Source organism: Peromyscus maniculatus, chromosome 4, assembly GCF_049852395.1.
Source record: "Peromyscus maniculatus bairdii isolate BWxNUB_F1_BW_parent chromosome 4, HU_Pman_BW_mat_3.1, whole genome shotgun sequence".
Lineage (NCBI taxonomy): Eukaryota > Metazoa > Chordata > Mammalia > Rodentia > Cricetidae > Peromyscus > Peromyscus maniculatus.
The window spans coordinates 133,466,983-133,484,890 of record NC_134855.1 but is presented as its reverse complement, the minus strand read 5'-3'; the positions used below and the strand labels follow the sequence as shown (position 1 = coordinate 133,484,890).

Sequence of the window (17,908 nt, the reverse complement as noted above, 5' to 3'; positions counted from 1 at the left end):
TTAGAGCTCAAGAGGAGGTTTGAGGATGGCCATCACTCAGGACTCCTTGGACCTGACATTAGGTGAGGGTGGTGGTTTTGAGACAGTGGGAACCATCACACTCAGGATGTCGTCAGTCACTGCTGGGATGCTGGACCTGAGTTCTCCCTCTCCCTAGCCAGTGCCAAATGTTTCTTGAGCTGAGTATCCCATCGGGGACAGTTTTGTGACAAATCACACTTGCTAATGATCTTCTGGCTCCCTTCCTGTTTGCCCTGTTGGTCAGGGCACCTTAGATGCTAGCAGAGGAAGGAGGAAATGGGAGTGAGGGCCCTGGGGCTGGTCCCTGCTGGCTTTGCACTAGTGGACAGAGCCCATTCCATAGACCCTGTTCCAGAGCCATGCCAGTCCCAGTGTTTCAGTGTCTTATCAAGCATTTGCCTCTTCTGTACTGATGGGGCTGGACCCATGAGCATTTTTTTCCTTGCCAGTTGGCAATCTTAAACCCCATCAGTATAGACTTGTGAGGGACATGGAGGGGCAATTCCCTGAAGTGTGCCTCTTATCAGCTCTTGTGGTATCACTGCCCAGGTGACATCAGATTGCCAGTTAACAGGGCTCCTGAAGACTGAGAGCAAGTCCTGCAGGCCTCTGGCAAGCTTCCAGGGTCCATGCAGAGATGGTCCTCTAGAGAGGTAAAACAACTCCTCCCTCCAGGGACATCATCCAAAGGACATCATCGGCTGAGGGCAGGGGTGTGCTCTGCACCTTCTGCTTGCCAGCATCAGGCGAGTGCTGGCCTAGCACAACCCTGTGAGCTTCCCTCCAAACCAACAGGCCTTCATCACACCCAGTCCCAGGGGGCTGGGGAGGGGTCTCCAACTGTGAGTGTGTTCTGTCTTTGAGTGCCACCTAATTGCTGGGTGCCCTTTAGAGTTAGTTCTCTTTTCCCCTCTTAGCCAAATCCTCCTTCTTCTGATGCCCCAACATAGTCCTTTACATTAAAAGCTCCTCCCAAGGATTATGGTGTGGCTTTTATCTTCTGATGGAGTTAATGGATAGAGTTGCCTGGTGGCTTCTGGCCCTCGGTGGTCACTTGCTTGGGAGGGCCCACTGACTCTTCTGTAGGGGATCTTGGGAATCTCCTTCCAACCTCTAATGGTCCTAACTCCTTGACTGCACACTTCCACCGTGGCTACTCACCCCAAGCTCCCTGTAGCTCAAATGCCACATGCTTGGGAGTCACAAGATGGACCTCAGTTATCTGCTTCCCCCAGCCTTTGTAACAGTGCTTGTCCACCAGGTAATTGCCACATTGTCATAGGAGACATGTGTCCATGCCTGGGTGGAAGATGCTTCTAAGTGTCTCCTACCACACAGGACTGTGCCCCATACCAGAGAGGAGCTGTGGAAAAGGCTGCCAGATCCCCTGTGACCCTCCTCAGTTCCTATGGTGTTGTGAGTTCTGGATGGCCCAGGGAGGCTCATGTGCTTATGGAGAGTAAGCCTAGACCCAGGGTCACGGAGCTGGAGTAACAAGCCTGTGTGTGGTACTAGGCCACCAGACTCTGCCTAGGCCTCTGATTTGGGGACCAGGAACATGCTGGGTCTTAACTCTGCTGATGGGAGTTCAGGCAAGGACAGGGTTGAGGGGCATCCCTGCATGCAGTGGCCACATACCCCCCCCCATAAGGCTCCCAGATCCCCAGGGTAGTGGTTTTTTGGAATAATATAATTTGGGGCTATCTTGGCGTCACCAGCTCTTGAGATCATAATACCCCAGACCTTCATATCCCAGCCACTACTCTTGCCTCACTCAAGTCCTGGGCTCCACCCATGCCTGATACACCCTTTTGACAAGGAACTCCCTTCCTTTTTGGAGGACTGCTCCATCTGCTCCTTGCTTTATGGTGGTGAGGCTTGAGGGAGGGGGAGTCATGACTTACGATCCTTGATGACTTCCGGGCCCAGGTTGAGCACAGCAGGGGGCCAAAGGTCAGCATGGACCAATGTGGCTCCCAGCAAACCGTAGAGGAAGGTGACGATCCATGGACCAGCCATCTTTCTGGGTATTGATGAGAAGTAGGTGACAGGTACCAGGGCCTAGGGTAAGCACAAAGAGTCCTTGCTAGCTGGACAGAGGAGCCTATGCCTGGGGCACAGTGTCCAGAAGAGGCATTCAGGGCAGTGGTTAAGAGCCAAGGCTTAGGTGTGCATCCTTGAATAATCAGCCAAGACACAAATACCTCTGTGCCTCGGGGTTCTCCTCTGGCAAGCTTCACTTCATAGAGTCTCTGGGATTAATAGTATCTAGGAATCTTTCAGTGTGGTGTTTTCCCCACAGGAAGAACTTGGGAGACATTAATAGTTTTTAATGACTACCGATACTGGCATCAGAGGAAACCATGCCACAGTCAAAGCCAGAAGGCAGAGCTGGCAATCTGCATTGGTTGACAAGGCAAACCGTACCCTCAAACCATGTCTTTGTCTTCCAAACACTTTGGTCCCGTTGGCTGCCTTCTGCCCACTGCTCAGCCTCCTGATCAGAGGGGTTCTGAACCCAGAAATCATAGTGTTGCCTCTTATGGGAGACATTGTCTCCCACAAATCCCAGCCTGTGCCTACCCACCACGTGGTCCTCAGCCCCTGCCCTCTTCATGGATGCTTTTTACTCCTTTCTAGCATCCACTCAGCTTTGCCTCCCACATGCCACCTCTTCCAGGAAGCCTCCTGTGATTGCCCTCTCTCTGGTCCCGGGCCTTCCATAAACACAGTAAACCCACAATGGTCCCTTGGGAGTTCTTTGATGGTTGCTGTGACTGATGCTTCTTTTTGTCCCCAGCAACAGCTCAGCACACACAGGCATTGCACAGCCAGTATGTGAAGAGCAGGTTGAAGTCCCTAGCCTGAAGATTGGGAAAGACCAACCTGCCTCATGCCGCCATCTTTGCTCCTGGCTTTTGGATAAGAGCACCAGCACCTCCCCCACCCCCAGAAACCATAGCTGACAGGGGCATTATTAGGCTCCTCAATTCTCCCTTAGCAGATGGGCTGACCTCAGCAGGTGTCCCCTGAGGAACTTTCTTGACTGCCCAGGCTTCTGCCCCCCCCCCCATTTTACCTGGATGTGCTGGATCTGCCTGCTCCTCTCCTGGGTGGTGGGTCTGGAAACCTGGCCTTATATCCTGCAATCCTGACTTGGGCAGCCACCCTGAGCATGTGGGCCAAGACCTCAGGCTGAGGTCTCCAAGGTAAATATTTGCAGCTCTTGGTGAACCAGAGCCCTTCCTGGAGGCAGTCTAGGAACTCCAGCTTCCTGAGGTCTGGAGAAAGGAGGGTCCAAACTGGCTGGAGGGGAGGAGGGAGTGCTGGGCATATGGCAGGAAGGTGTCTCAGGCACACAACAGTCTCACAAGGGGCTCCCTGCATCCTGGGCAGTCACCGCCACAGGACCATGCAGGGGTCTCTGCACCCTCCACAGCCAGCAGAGTCACGATCCGCAGGAGGCAAGAGGCAGGTTCAACTCAGTATCACTCAGTAGCTGGTGTTGATTCAAACTTCTGGATCCTGACCCTGAGGAGTTCATTTTGGGCATATTTAAGCACAATGGTATTTGGTGAAAACTTATGCTGGTGATAATTCACTCAGTCTCACATTCACAACAAAGCATACATAAGTCTCTTTGAGGAACAAAATAAGCTAAATACAAAATCAGGCGCGACTACATCAAAATTCTTGTAAAGTTCATAAAGACAGGTTTTATAGATTGATCGAGAAAAACAATTTACAATAAGGGTCTTGAGGTGGGGGGGACCTGGTGCCAGAAAAATTCTCTAGCCACACAAATAGAGCAAAGGTCACCAGGCTAGGAAACATGTCCTCTCTCAGCCTTTTGGGAAGATAGAAAGCTGTGCATTCCTTCCCTGAAGGTACAGCTCTGTGTGTTTAATATTCCAGATTCCCCTAGCGCTTATCTGTGAGCACAAAGACCTCTGTGCTTCCTACAGCGCCATCATGATCACAGTAGCAGTTGCTGTGACTGAACAGCTCTGACACAGCAGGCCTCGTTCATGTTTTCCATCAGTTAGGTTGATGGGTGTCATCCTCATGCGTGATCAGCCAGTCATCCTGATATTAGCGAGGAGGAACCAGCTGCCACACTCAATAAGCAGAAGAGTGAGGATTCCAAGCAGAAATCTGGCTTTAAAAGCCATCTGGGGACATCTTCAGCAGCTTGGTAGACACAGGATGTGTGTTAGGGGACAGACCAGGGTCAAGTCCTGGCTTCACCTTTTTCATTCTGAGTGACTTGGGGACTGAGCCTCTCTGTTTCCATGTGTGAAATGGGCGTACCCACGCTCCTCTTACTTAGAGGGCATGTAGCTAGGGACACTGGGCCTACCTAGAACTGCTCATTAGTAGTGTGTTTGGGGCTGCTGTCATTGGTACTGCTTACAACAGGATGCGGTTTGTAGAGAGGCGACGTTAACGGTACAGCCTTGCCCATCTCACTTTCTCCCATCCACCAAGGAGAGCACGTCTCCACTCACGGATTCCTTTAAGAGAACAGGTTAGAATCCCACCTCTGCTACTTCTTTGCTGTGCTCCCCGGGTGAGTGCTTCACTTCGCAGGGCCTCTCTAACCTCCTTGGTACAATGGGGTTCTTGGAAATGCTGTCCATTAGGCTGGTGAGAGCGTCCGCTGAGCTGTGGGCCATGTGACCTTGTTATGGACTTGGATTCGGTCATTGTATGACCTGCGCACATCTCTGCCTCATCCACACTGCCAGGAAGGTGGTGGATGTTTGTGGAGTGATAGAATAATGAGCAACGGACCATGGACCAAGGGACAAGTGTGAACTGGCCAGAGGGACCCTGGTCACCCCCGCCTGGGTGCAGGCCAGTCTCATTTAGTCACACAGCACCCAAGGGGCATTAACAGCCCTGCTTTTCCCAGGAGCATTGGAGGCTCTGGGGATAGGGGTTTGCTCAAGGTCACAGGACCAGAGGTGTCAGAGAGGGGACTTGAGCACCTAGGGTAAGCCACACACTTCTAGCCACACTGTCCTGGTGATCCCTAGGGTAAGCCACACACTTCTAGCCACACTGTCCTGGTGATCCCTGGTGAATGTTAGGGTCAGTACGGATAGAGATGTGACCTTTGGACACCACCTGGGCACATGCTATGGATTAGGGCTAAGAGATCCATTGCTGAGTCTTGTCCCCATCTGTAGTGTGACGAGAGAGGGGCAGTGTCTGTGAAGTCACACAGGCCCTGGCTGGTCACGGAGGAAAATATGGTTTGCATCCTGCCGTGTCTGGAACATTCAATAGGTCCTGAACACCAAAGGCTACCTGCTCCAGAGCCAGAAGGGCTCCCCGGAAGGACCCTGCCAGTGCCTCGGGCACATGTGCAGAGAGACATACACCCCTGCTTGGCTTCTCAGCTGCCATGCCTGCTGCCCAGGGACAAAGTCCCTCTGTGGGGTGGTGGAGCTGGTGCCAAGTCCATATCTGTTCCAGCTTCCTGCCTGTCGGCTCAGTCTGTAAGGGTTGAACGGGCATCATGCACCCCTTGACTGTGTACCTAGTCCCGTGTGCCTCTGTCCTGCACCTCTTGCTTTGGCCTCACTTCTCCCAGATCCTCACTTTCTTTGTGTGTCCCCTTCCTGGAACTCCTCACACCTCACAAAAGCTCCTTCATAAGCCTGGAGAGGATGGCTCAGTGGTTAGGAGCACTGGCTGCTCTTCCAGAGGGCCTGGGTTTGATTCCTAGCACCCACATGGCAGCTCACAACTGTTTGTGAGTGCAGTTCCAGGGGATCCAGTGCCCTCTTCTGGTCTCTGTACACCAGACACACACTTGGTACACAGACATGTATATATATGTATATGTGTATGTATATATATATATAAAATAATAAAATAAAATAAAAATTTTAAATTAAATACAGAAAGATCTTTTGTGGTAGTGGCCAGAAGGAAACCTTGCAGTTTGAGACATGATTTTCACCCTTTCCTGTGCTGTGAGCTGTGGCCTCGCTGAACACTCCTCCCTTCTGAGGAGAAAATGTCTGGATCATCATCCACAGAATGACAATTCTACCTCCATTACACAGCTGCCAGCTTCAAGGTCCAGTCCAGAAGGGAATATCCGCCCAGCCTGGTCCCTGTCATCTTACCCTCCCGGGAGTCCCCAAAGCCCACCCTCCGTTCCCAAGATATGAACCCTGCGCCCTGAGGGGTGTTATCTGTCTTCTGTCCCTCCATTATTCCTTATTCCTTCAGTCTTTTCAAAGTTATTTATTTATTTATTTATTTGGTGTGTGTGTGTGTGTGTGTGTGTGTGTATGTGCACGTCTGTGGATGTGGTGTGTATGTGCACGTGTGTGAGCATGTCTGTGGATGTGCACGTGTGTGAGCACGTCTGTGTATGCAGAGGCCAGAGGTTGATGTCAGCTGTCTACTTCTGTTGCTAGACCCTCCATCTTACCATTTTATTGTCTTTTATTTATTTAGAATTTTTTATTTAGTTTTTATTCATGTGTCTCTGTGAATGTACATCATGTGTATGGAGGTGCCCACGGAGCCAGACGAGGACATCAGATCCCTTGGAGCTGTAGTTACAGACAGTTATGAGTTACTTAGTGTGGGTTCTGGGGACCAAACCCAGGTCCTCTGGAGGAGCTGCAGATGCTCTAACTACGGGGCCACCTTTCTAGCCCCCATCTCCATTTATGTTTTGAGACACTCTCTCACGGAACCTGGAGCTCACTGATTCAACTAGACAGGCTGACCGGTGAGTCCCCAGAACATGCCTGTTTCTGGCCCTGGCTGGCCGGGGCTGGTGTCAAACACATGATGCTGTGTGTCAGGCTTTCATGTGGGTGCTGGGAATCCAAACGCAGGTTCACATGCTTGCACAATAGGAACTTTGTGGTGCACAGAGCCATCTCCCTGCTTCCTCCCTCCCTCCATTCTTACACAGCTCCCTCTTGGTCTCCGGGTCTTCACCTTTAAGTCTCTCTTACCTAAAGTCCAGTTCTCCCCAGCAGCCGCTGGCCCCTTGTAAACAGGTCTTGGTGAGACTCGCCAAGGCCTGCAGTGACCTTGCGTGAGAACCAAGCTCTACAGGACCCAGCACGAATGGCTGCTCATCTAATCCTTCATTCCTCACCAGTTTGCCCTTGTCTTCTCTCACCCCCACCTTAGGGCCTTCGCACATGCTGAGCCTTCTCCCGGGCTGGCTCCTTCTCCTCTACCAAGTCTCAGCTTCTCTCCTTGGAGCGGCCTTTGCTGGTCACCTGGCTAGGGCAGGGTGCTTCTGGCTAAGTGCTGGTGGCTGTTTACACCAGAATTTGCTGGAAGCAGACCTGAAGACTCAAGTGTGCAACTCTACAGATGTTCTGCAGCAGGGAGATGGGCGGGCCACAGTGCGGGTGGGGGGATGGGGAGCAAGAACAAACACACAGTTCTCAGTTCCACCGTGCAGGGCCCTGATCCAGCTAGAGGTAATAGGGGCAACCGGAGGGGAAGAGTATAATTGTGAAAGCACCCCCTCCGTCCATTCCTGTCTCCATACGCCTTTCCCCAACCCCTCCTCCCTCCCTCCCTCCTTCCCTTTCTGTTTTTGACAGGATCTTCTTACGTCCCTCAGGCTGGCCTTGGACCCTTCATTTTCCTGCCTCTGCCTCCCAGATGCTGGGATTACAAGCATGAAGCGCCATGTCCATCTCTGCGAGGCATTCCTTAGGGGACTGCTGTGGTCTCCCAGCAAAGAGGCAGGGTGTCTAGAAGGAGAGGGCTTTCCCGAGACCTCTTGGGAGCTTGAGACTGTGTCCCTAGAGTGTGATGCACAGCGGGCTGAGTTCGGTGTGGGTGGATGAGCTGCAGCTGTGGAGGGCAGAGTGACGAGTTTGGGAAGTCACTGCTGTCGATAGCGTCCAAGCTGGCGTGGATGCAGCAGGACAAGGTTCTGGCCTATCAGAAATCGTGGTTTGGAGAGGAGAGGAGGCGATGTCAGAAAGACAGGGACTGAGGAGGGCCAGGGAGGGCTGGAAAGGATGGTTCAGTGGGCTGGGTGGGCAGCAGGGAGCTCTGCCTTGGACTGGTTGCAGTTTGGGAAGCCCAGCAGAGAGCCTTAGGGAAACTTCCACAAAGTGCCGCTGAGGCCCAGGGCTAAGCACATCCTGTCCACAGAGAGCAAGAGCACCTTGTCACACTCAGGCCACGCTTTCCTTCCCTCTTCCTCACATACTTGTACTCCATTCCCGGATGGTGAGAGTGAGTACAGCTGCCAGTCATCCCCGGCAGCGTGGGTTAGGGCTGAGGAGAGAGGCCATGTCACGTCAAAGCTGAGTGCTCAGGCAAAGCAAGAGGCAGAGTGGAAAAGACCATCAACCTCTACTCTATCATCAAGCAGACCCAGAAAGGAGAAAATAGCATGTTGGTGCCCCCCTTCCCCAGCTGAATTGGGCTCTAGGAGAAGAGCAGAGACCTGCCTGAGTTCCCATAGCCCCAAGGCAGGAGCTAGAAACTACCTGAGCTCTTCCTGACTTTGTCCCCTACTGGGCCACCCTGTCCAGCCGCAACACGGGCAGCCTCTCTGGAGAAGGCTGTGGCTGCATAGAAACAGAGGGTGTGGGAGGGCATGGCGTGGCAGGGTTAGTCGGGCGGAAACCAGAGAGCTTGCCAACCGTTTCTTGCCCGGAAGAGAGGAGAGAAGAAAGGCAAGAATTCAGGCTGCTCTCGGCAGACTCAAATCCTTTACACAATGGCTCTTCACGGCACCAGCGAGCGAGCCTTCACTATTGTGCCAAGCCTAGACAATTGATTAGCAATGTCTGCCATGACAATGCAGAGGCCTTGTACTGCTGTCTCCTGACCCATCCCTGTTAAAGACTGTCTGTCCTGGTAAAATCCTAAAAACATGATAAAATGGGAAGGGGAACCTGTAGATGACACGACGTTTGCCACGGCCTCCAGTAGGTTGAGTTTGGACAAGTTGGTTCCTATCTCTGGCCTCAGTCTCCCCAAATGCAAAATGGAGATGTAGGTTCTGTAATAACGTTGGTCGGCTGTTTTGTATAAGCCTGTCCATAGCAGAGGGAGCCGGCTGATATTCACGTTGGGGGGAGAGTGCTCCACCTACTGTGTGTTCTAAGGTGGGTGTGGTTCCTTGATTGGGGGTGGGGTGGTGCTCTGCGGAGGGAGTTACCCAGTAGTTTGGGAAAAGAATTGTTAGTGTGCTGCCTGCAGTGTGGTTACTTGTAACAGCCCCAAAGTAGGGCTAGTATAAATGTCCAAGTAACTGGAGATTTCTTCAGTCCTGAGCCACCAGGCAGCTGTCACTAACAACACAGGGAGACTGAGGCAAGTGAAATTAACCTAGAGAATGTTCTGAAAGGATGCGGTCCCCTGAGAGAAATCTGTCTTTTTCTTTTTGGCGATACGGTCCTAGGTGACTTTTATGATCTCCTTGGTGATGTTAAGATTTACATATTTTTTACACAATGCATTTTTTTTGGATCAGCAAACCACCACACTAAACAACTTGAAGATGAGTAGAAGGAGGTTGGCAGAGGTCAGGGAGTGCAGGAAGGCCTCCCTTTCCCAGGGCCGGAGTCATAGCCCCGCCCACTCCAGGTTCGCTGGAAACTTTGCCACACTACCACTGATAAGCTCAACAAAAGCTCAGTTACATCAGCCCGGAAACTCCGTTCTGGAAGCTTCTGGGCATAATCTCTCTTTTGTGGGGCAGGAATAGACGAAATTGAGGGCAAATAAACCGTGGCTAAGCCAGGCTCTGTCACAGCCCTGCCTGGAAAGGAGGACCAGGGCCCTGCCCTGATGAGGCTCACAGTCAGGTCCTGGCAGGTGCTAAGTGGCCTTTCACAGTAGGCAGTGGTGGGGCTTGGTACTGGGACTTCCTTCTCCCACTGGCAGCATGTTATCAGAGGAAGATGGGGGCTGGGTGCCTTAAGGACAGGAGCTGGAACAGTGTGATGCATTTGTCCACTGCAAGGAGTCCAGGTCAAGTGTGGCATGTTAGCACAGAGGTTGGCATGGGGACTGTTTGTTGTCAGGGCCTGAGAGTGTGGGACGCACAGGCAATGTGAAAACACACATCAGCACTGACGGAGGTTGGCACCCATCTAGGGGGTGACTGTCCCCAGAATCTCTGGTGAGGCCTCCGGAACAGGTGCATGAGAGGAGGCTGGATTAGAGACAGCTTCTGAAGTGGTGACCTTTGCCCTGGGCTGGAAGAAGGTAGTAACTAAGAACTGGGCATGGGGGGGAGGCATTTCATGTGGGGTCCCTCAGGAGCAAAACAGTGAGCCTAGGAGCTTGTCTGAGCCCTGTGGCAAGCGTGGGGTAGATTGTAGGGGCCCCTGGCCCATCCTGGGATGCCTTAGTTTGTACCAGAACCTCCTTGGGTGGGATTCTGACTCCCTGAGTCATGCTTTGAGGACTGCTGTTCTATCTCTAGGCCTAGTTTGCCCTCTCTGTGTCTGGTTTCTCCAAGCCTCTGTTGCTTTCTCCTCTCTCCTCTCTTCCTTTCTTTCTCATACCTATCTTCCCTGGTCCCATGTCTCTCTGTCTACCCCTCTCTCCCCTTCTAGTGTTTTTTCTCTCTCCCTATGCATCTCTAGATGCCATCACAGAGGCCAGGACAGAGCTGAGGCCCCATGGAGAGCAAGGTTTGGGCACCTGGATAAAGCAGGTGACCCCTCCCGATTGTGTGGCCCTGGATACGTGTCTCACCTCTCTGTGATACAGCCTGGGCCTGACAGAGGGGCTCAGTGTCCCAACTCTGGGCAACCAGCTACGTCTAACCTTGACTGAGTAGCACTTCTGGGCCATGGGCTTGGAAAGCTTAAGGCGTTGTCTTAGAGCAGGGCCTGGACCCAGGAAAGTCTTTTTTTTTTTTATTTGTTTACTTTGTTTTATGTGTATGAATGTTTTGCCTACATGTACACAAACTGCATGCATACTGGTGCCTGTGGAGGCCAGAAGAGGGCATCGGATCTTTTGGAATTAGGGCTTCCTGTGGTTGTTAACTACCACATGGGCACTAGTCCTCTGTGAGAACAACAGTGCTCTAAAAAGCTGAGCCACCTCTACAGCCCCAAGGCCAGGGACTCTCGGCCTGAGCAGCCCTGACATCAATACTGCACGTGCTGAGATTGCTGTGCACATTCACGGCTGGAAAAAGGAAAAAACCCAGTGGTCTGCAAAGTCCAGACTTCTGGGAATACTCCCAGAGGTGTGGCTGTGTGTGCTGGGGCCTTTGGAAAGGGGGGATCTCTGTGATGAGGATGTTTCTGAGCAGAGGAGTCACTCAGATTGAGAGCTTCAGTTTGGAAGCATGCTGAGGTTAGCCTCATCTTCCTCCCCTGGTTAGCTTGGGTGGAGATAGACTCTGAGGGCAGCTTCTTCCACTCTGCTCCAGGGCAGGCTGGGGAAGGGCCCACCAGCAGCCCAGGGCAGGCCGGGGAAAGGCCCACCAGCAGCCCAGGGCAGGCCATGGAGGGAGACTTCACTATGTGATCTTAGGAGTTCATGTGCAGCATCTCCTCCTGAAATTTCTATTTCTTTAAAAATCAGAGAGAGAGAGAGAGAGAGAGAGAGAGAGAGAGAGAGAGAGAGAGAGAGAGAGAGAGAGAGAGAGACCCAGCCAAGAGCCGAGCTGGCTAGCCAGCAGGTGTATGCACTTCTCTATGTGTGAGCAGAGTTCTGTATGTCTTGGACATAGCAGGGGGCACATTCTCCTGGATTAAGGTCTCTGGGCAATATATAGTGAATTAGAAATGCACAAACTGATGTAAAACCACACTACTCTATCTTCTCAGTGTGAGGACTAGAACAAGGAGGCAACTGGAGAGGCTATCAGGATGCTGTGGGGGTCTATGAAGTTTTAGTCCCACTGAAAACGGGATGGCCCTTACACCCAACACACACCACACATGCACCCATCTCTCCCTGTTCAACTTTCATGTATTTGGGTTTACAAACAGCTTCGGGGGTTGCTTATTCACAGAAGGGAGAGGGTACCTGGCACGCCAAACAGGCTGGTCCTGCCGTCTCTGAATGCTCACCAGCCGCAGGCTGGGCCTGAGCCTGCTGGTTAAGTTATAAACCCCACTGCACAGACGGAGACCTAGATGTGCTGAGTTACACTTATTCAAGGTCACACAGTGACTAGGACAGGAAGCCGGGATTTGAACTTAGGTCTGTGTGACGCCAATACTTGCACTCTTGTCCTCTTGCCAGGGTCTGCTGACACCTGTGTTTAGGTGCATCTTTTCCTGTCTACCACCTCCTCAGAGGATCCCCCACCTACCAACTGCTGAGATTCCCAATTATCAGCATGCATTTTGGCCCATGAAGCCACCTTGGAAAACTTGAATAAGTTCAATGTTCTCCACCCAGCTGGAAATTGTGTCTCACTTCCTAAAGTGAAGAACGCCACTTTCTATCAACAGAAAGTTACAGTAGGGCCACAGTGATGGCAGTGGTGGTGATCACCAACTTAGTGGCCATTTACGGTGTGATGGGTGCCAGGTCCTTTGCTTTTGCTGTTTTTATCTGTGCAGCCCCACATGGGTACCTGGACATGTGTGAAAGGGGTGTGGATGAACCTTTGTTGAGAGAGAGAGAGAGAGAGAGAGAGAGAGAGAGAGAGAGAGAGAGATATGAAATGACTTTTCTCCACTTTAGTGCAAACAGAAGCATGCTAGTGACCTCTGGCGACCAATGCCTCCCCCACCCCAGTGCTGGGGATTGAACCTAGAAGCCAGGTCTGAGCCGCACTCCACCACTGAGCCACACTCTGGCCCTTGCTCTCTCCTCTCCAACGGGAGAGTTAATGCATGGTTGGAGACGTTGTTGAAAACACATGAACACCATGTCCAGCTTTTCTCTGAGTTATCATCACAAAGACTGAGAGAGTAGGAATGGAAAGCACTGCCACCTGACTGCCACAGTGCCTGAATGCCACCTGACTGCCACAGTGCCACCCGGCAGTGCCATAGATTCCAGAAAACCCTTCCCCAGATCTCCGGCATCAGCGATGTTTTGAGGACATCCCAAGCCTGTAACACCAGGATTGCAGTCTCTCACCTTGGGATGCTGTGTCCAGCAGCAGCAGCAGCAGCAGAGTCTCTGAGGCCCAAGTGAAGTGGGTTCCCTCACCTGTTCTTCAGTCTGGTCCTCCTAAGGCTTTGAACATCTTGATGTTTGCTTGACCTGACCTCCTGGGGACCAACAGGGTTGCACAAGGGAACCTCCCTCGTGGCCCCCTTCTCAGGGTGGGGTTTCTGTGCTAACAATTACTCATTCGGTCACCTGGTCATCCAGGAGAATGAGGCAACCAGGAGTTCAACCCTTGATAAAGGCGAGCCAGGATCACCACTGGAGAGTGGGGGACTGGCTGTGACCCCCTGCTCTCTTTCGGTGTGCCTCTCCCACCCCCACCCCTCTTCATTCCTCTCTGCTGCTTCTGACAGAGACTGTTCCATTTCTCTAGAGTAGACCTGACTTCAGGTCATTCTTCACCTCTGTCTGTCTCCCCAGATCTCCCACAAATGGTGCCTCTGGCTACCTCTCCTTTCTCTCTGCTGCCCAGGCCGTCCCTCAGGTCTCCTCATTTATTCTTCACAGGCCTCCCTGACTTCCCCCCAGCCTGTCAGATTGATTTCTTGTCACTAACCAGAGCCGTCTTTCCTAAACCCTAGGAACTTACTACAGACCTTTTCGAACAGTGTATCAGGTGCTGCTGTGTCGCTATGGATACCTGTCTCTGCTTGCTTCTTTCCCTGCCATCTGCCTCCAGTACTGTTGAGGTATTTCAAAGAAAGCTGCAGATGTCTGTACCCTTTCCCTCTGTACTCTGGTGGTGCTTAGAGCCTGGAGTTCAATATTTGTTAATAGTCTGGTTTCAGCTTGGAGATGGCTATCATATGGCTTTCTTTGTTCAATATCCGGGTTCATCTGATTAGTGACCTCTGCCACCCCACTGAGCTGATCCTGGGGAAATCAAAGCCAGGCACCTGCTGTAGAATTTGACACCACCCTTTGGGCCTCAAAGTGACAGGAGACTGGGAGGGTTTAAAACTCACAGTCTGAATGATGTTCAGAATTGGTGGGGCCAGCATGAAAGATGAGTCGCCTTTATCAATGCTCCCCAGAGACAAAAGCAGGCACACGGACATAAAGTGTGGTGGGAATAGACCCCTGGGGAGATTGGCAGCAGCACCTGACACAGCTGGTACCAAACCTTAGACCAGAGAACTTTCTGGAACCAATAAAACATTCCCGGGGACTGTGCAGCCTGTGTGATGCCCCTCACGACAGCATGGTTGACATTTACCGTCATCCTGCAGGACATCAGATTAGTTAAGTGCCATAGAGAAAAACCAAATGCAAAGTGTGGCTTGTTCGGTGTTGACAATAGCATATGCCCATGTAATCCACCCCCTGTCAAGATTCAGAATGTCACTATCACTCCAGAGAGGTCCCCAGCAACCCTTCCCAGCCAGTATCCCTTGAGCTCCCACTGCAGGGAAAGGATCTAACTTTTTTCCACCATAGATTAGTCTAGTCTATTCTATAGTTTCAAGCACACATGTGCATCTCAGTCATGCTCACCCATGAGTTATCACTGATAATGTTTAGGTAGCGTCTGGACTGCAGCCGATCCTTTTGACAGGGGCACAGTCTCCCATTGTATAAACCTGACAGAATGTGCTCATTCATTCTTCTTTCAGGTGGCCCCCTGAGCAGTTGTGCGTATACTTTTTATAAATGTTTCATGCAAGTCAATTTGTAAATATGTTTTCATTTCTCCTGGGATGAAATTTCTGGGTCATAGGGCCAGGTGTATGATTAGCTATATAAGAAACTTCCAGAACCTTCCAAAGTGGTGGTGCCATTCTATACTTTCACCTGCAGTGTTCTGTCAGCCCATTCCTTCACTAACATTTGATAGTGTCCGTTCTTGTGAGTGTAATAATGCCATCTTTACAACAAACCTTGCCACTGACTCTTTGTGTCTCTCAGGAGAAGGTTTAGCTCCTTATTATTCCAGTCCTCCATGTTTCAGCCCATCTTTGCCTGGTCTTGAATTCCCCATGTGTCCCTCCTACATTGATGGGAATAGTTCTCCTGTGTGTGACCAAGCAACTCATTTTCCTTCACTCTTATATAGTAGTTTTCTCTTCTGAAATGCATCTTGCCACACTGATCTGGAGATGTCCCATTGGTTTTTTAAAGACTCAGCTTAAGAGCTGGGGTGTAGCTTGGTAGAGTTTGTAGAAGACTTGACTAACACACACAAAGCCCTGAGGTTGAACTGGAGGCAGGAGGACAGATAAGACAGAGACAGAGAGACACAGAGAAAGAGAGACAGACAGACAGAGACTGAGAGCTCGGCTTAGGTATCTTCCCCTCCTCCAAGCCTTGGCAGACACTGATATCCCAGCAAGAAATCATGCTGTTCTCAGTGTCATGAGGTCCTTTCTAGGAAGTCTCCCTGCAGCTCCAGGCACTTTGTTCTGTCTTTGTCTCACCGTCTGGACCATGAACTCCACGAGGAAGACACCGTGGGATTCACAGTATCTCTAGCACCCAGAGCACCACTTAGCAGGATCTAGGATTTAACAGCATGTATAGCTGCAGCAGATGCAGTGGAGACAGTGCCCACACTTGCTGCCTGCATTTCCCACAGGGACACACATCCCACCTCTATTAATCCTCACCTTCCCTGCGAGGAAGGGTTGTTCTTGTGACAGAGTTAGGGAGACAGGTTCACTGTCAAAGTGAGAGGCTTTCTGGGATCCTCTGCTATTTAGGAATCTTAAGGGACTTTAAAGATTGCCTCCCCAAACGTCTTTCCATTTGGTGGGCTCCTCAGACAGTGTAACTCCAGTGTTTATGTGTGACTGTCTGCCCTTCCCTGTTCCATGAGTGGTAGGTACATGGCCAAGTCAACTCATGCCCACTCTGTCCCCCATACACATTGCCACATGGTGGACAATCACAATAAATCTTCTCTCTCTGAATAACATGTGCTATTCATAAGAAAAAAAAAACCCCACTGATTTGATACTCAGAGGGGGCTCAGAGGTGTGGGCTGAAAGTGGGGCAGTGTCCCTGAACTCAAACTGTTTAAGAAAAGACAAGTATAAACACAATGGATGTGCGAGGGCTGGAGAGATGGCTCAGGGGGTAAGAACACTGGCTGTGTAAGCCGAGGGTCTGAGTTCACACCGCCAGAATCCATATAAAAGGCAGAGCGTGAGTACCTGTAACCCCAGAGATGTGGGAGGGTGAAGGGATGGGGTGGACACAGGGGGATGGCTAGTGCTTGCCAGCTGCCATCCGAGCTTCAGGTTCAGTGGACTCTGTCTCAAAGGAACATGGCAGACTAATAGACATTCAACATTCTCCTCTAGTCTCTGTGTGCATGCACGGGCATGCACACTGTCTTAGTCACTGTTTTGTTGCTGTGAAGAGACACCGTGACCAAGGCAACTCTTATTAAAGAAAGCATTGGGGGCTTGCTTACAGTTTTAGAAATTTAGTTCATTATCATCACAGCAGGGAGCATGGCGTCAGGAGTATGGCTGTAGGCATGCATGGTGCTGGAGAAGAAGTAGCTACGATTTATAACCTGATCTATAGGCTGAAAGAGAGACTTTGAGCTTGGCATGGGCTTGACATGAAACTTCAAAGTCCATCCTCAGTGACACATTTTCTCCAACAAGGCCACACCTCTTAATCCTTCTAATCCTTTCAAATAGCGCTACTCCTTGGTGACTACACATTTAAATATATGAGTCCTTCAAACCATCATACATACCTTCACATACATGTATATATATATATATATATCACATACACATACCACACTGACACACATAAATCTTCCCCAAAGTAGTACACAGTTATACTTAAAGATATGTACATTTCACTGTGTATAAAATTTACCTTAAAATTAAAAATACAGGTTACAGGCTGGAGAGATGGCTCAGTAGTTAAGAGCACTGGTTGCCTTTGCAGATGACCTTGGTCCCTTCCTAGCACCAACGTAGTGGCTCACAACTACCAGTAACTCTGGCTTTGGTGATTTAATGCCCTCTTCTGGCTTCTGTAGGCACTGCATGCATGTGGTGCACATATATACATGGGTAGAAGGACAGGGTGGGTAGACACACTGTGAGCTGGCAAGCAGAGCAAACCACTAATTACAGCGTAGCAGTTGTATGGGTGTGTGCCCACTGCACAGTAAAAATTGTGTGCAGGTGTGGAGATTTAGGATTTGTTTGTTTGTTTATTTTTGAGACAGAGCCTCATGTAGCCCAGGCTCAGCTTAGATTCTGTATATAGCCAAGGATGTCATTACACTTCTGATCCTCCTGCCTCCACCTCCTGGGTGCTGCTAGGTCACTCTAATCAGTTTAATGCAGTGCTGGGGATTGAACCCAGGGTTATGCAGTCACATGACCAACTGAGCCAGTGGCCCAGTCCTAGATACTTGTTTTACAAAATGTTTGGGGAAAGCGGCTCAGCTGCTGGATAAATCTCCACTGGAGTAACCGGAGATGGAGTGCCTTGCAGACAAACTCCTTGGCCCAGCCCACTCTGCTCCCTGCAGTTGCAATCACTGCCAGCACCGGCCTGCTGGCCTTGCGGAGAAGAGCTTACCTGTTTGCTCCCAGGACACAGGACTCCAAGGTTCTGTCCCTGGTCTTCTGCCTCTGGGGGCATGTCTTGGGGATTCCCTTCCCTCCCACCATCTAACCACATGACATCACCTCCCCCTCAGCATTCCAGTGTCATATTTCAGCTGCAACTTTGACACTGTGTTCTGAGAGGAAGACATTCTTTTTTTTTTTAAATTAATTTATTCTTCTTTCATATATTATAT

At 50.8% G+C, this 17,908-nt stretch overlaps 1 protein-coding gene across 1 annotated transcript in view; it reads right to left on the bottom strand.

The window, feature by feature from the left end:
• Positions 1–13,235, bottom strand: part of Bpifb1 (BPI fold containing family B member 1) — a 32,967-nt gene extending 19,732 nt beyond the window's left edge. Inside the window, exons 1-2 of the mRNA XM_042277187.2 lie at positions 13,102–13,235; positions 1,926–2,082 (exon numbers count right to left, since the gene is read on the bottom strand). Coding sequence (XP_042133121.2) covers positions 1,926–2,040 — 115 coding nt within the window. The 5' untranslated portion in view covers positions 2,041–2,082; positions 13,102–13,235. The remainder of the gene's footprint in view (positions 1–1,925; positions 2,083–13,101) is intronic.
• Positions 13,236–17,908: the final 4,673 nt, after the last annotated feature.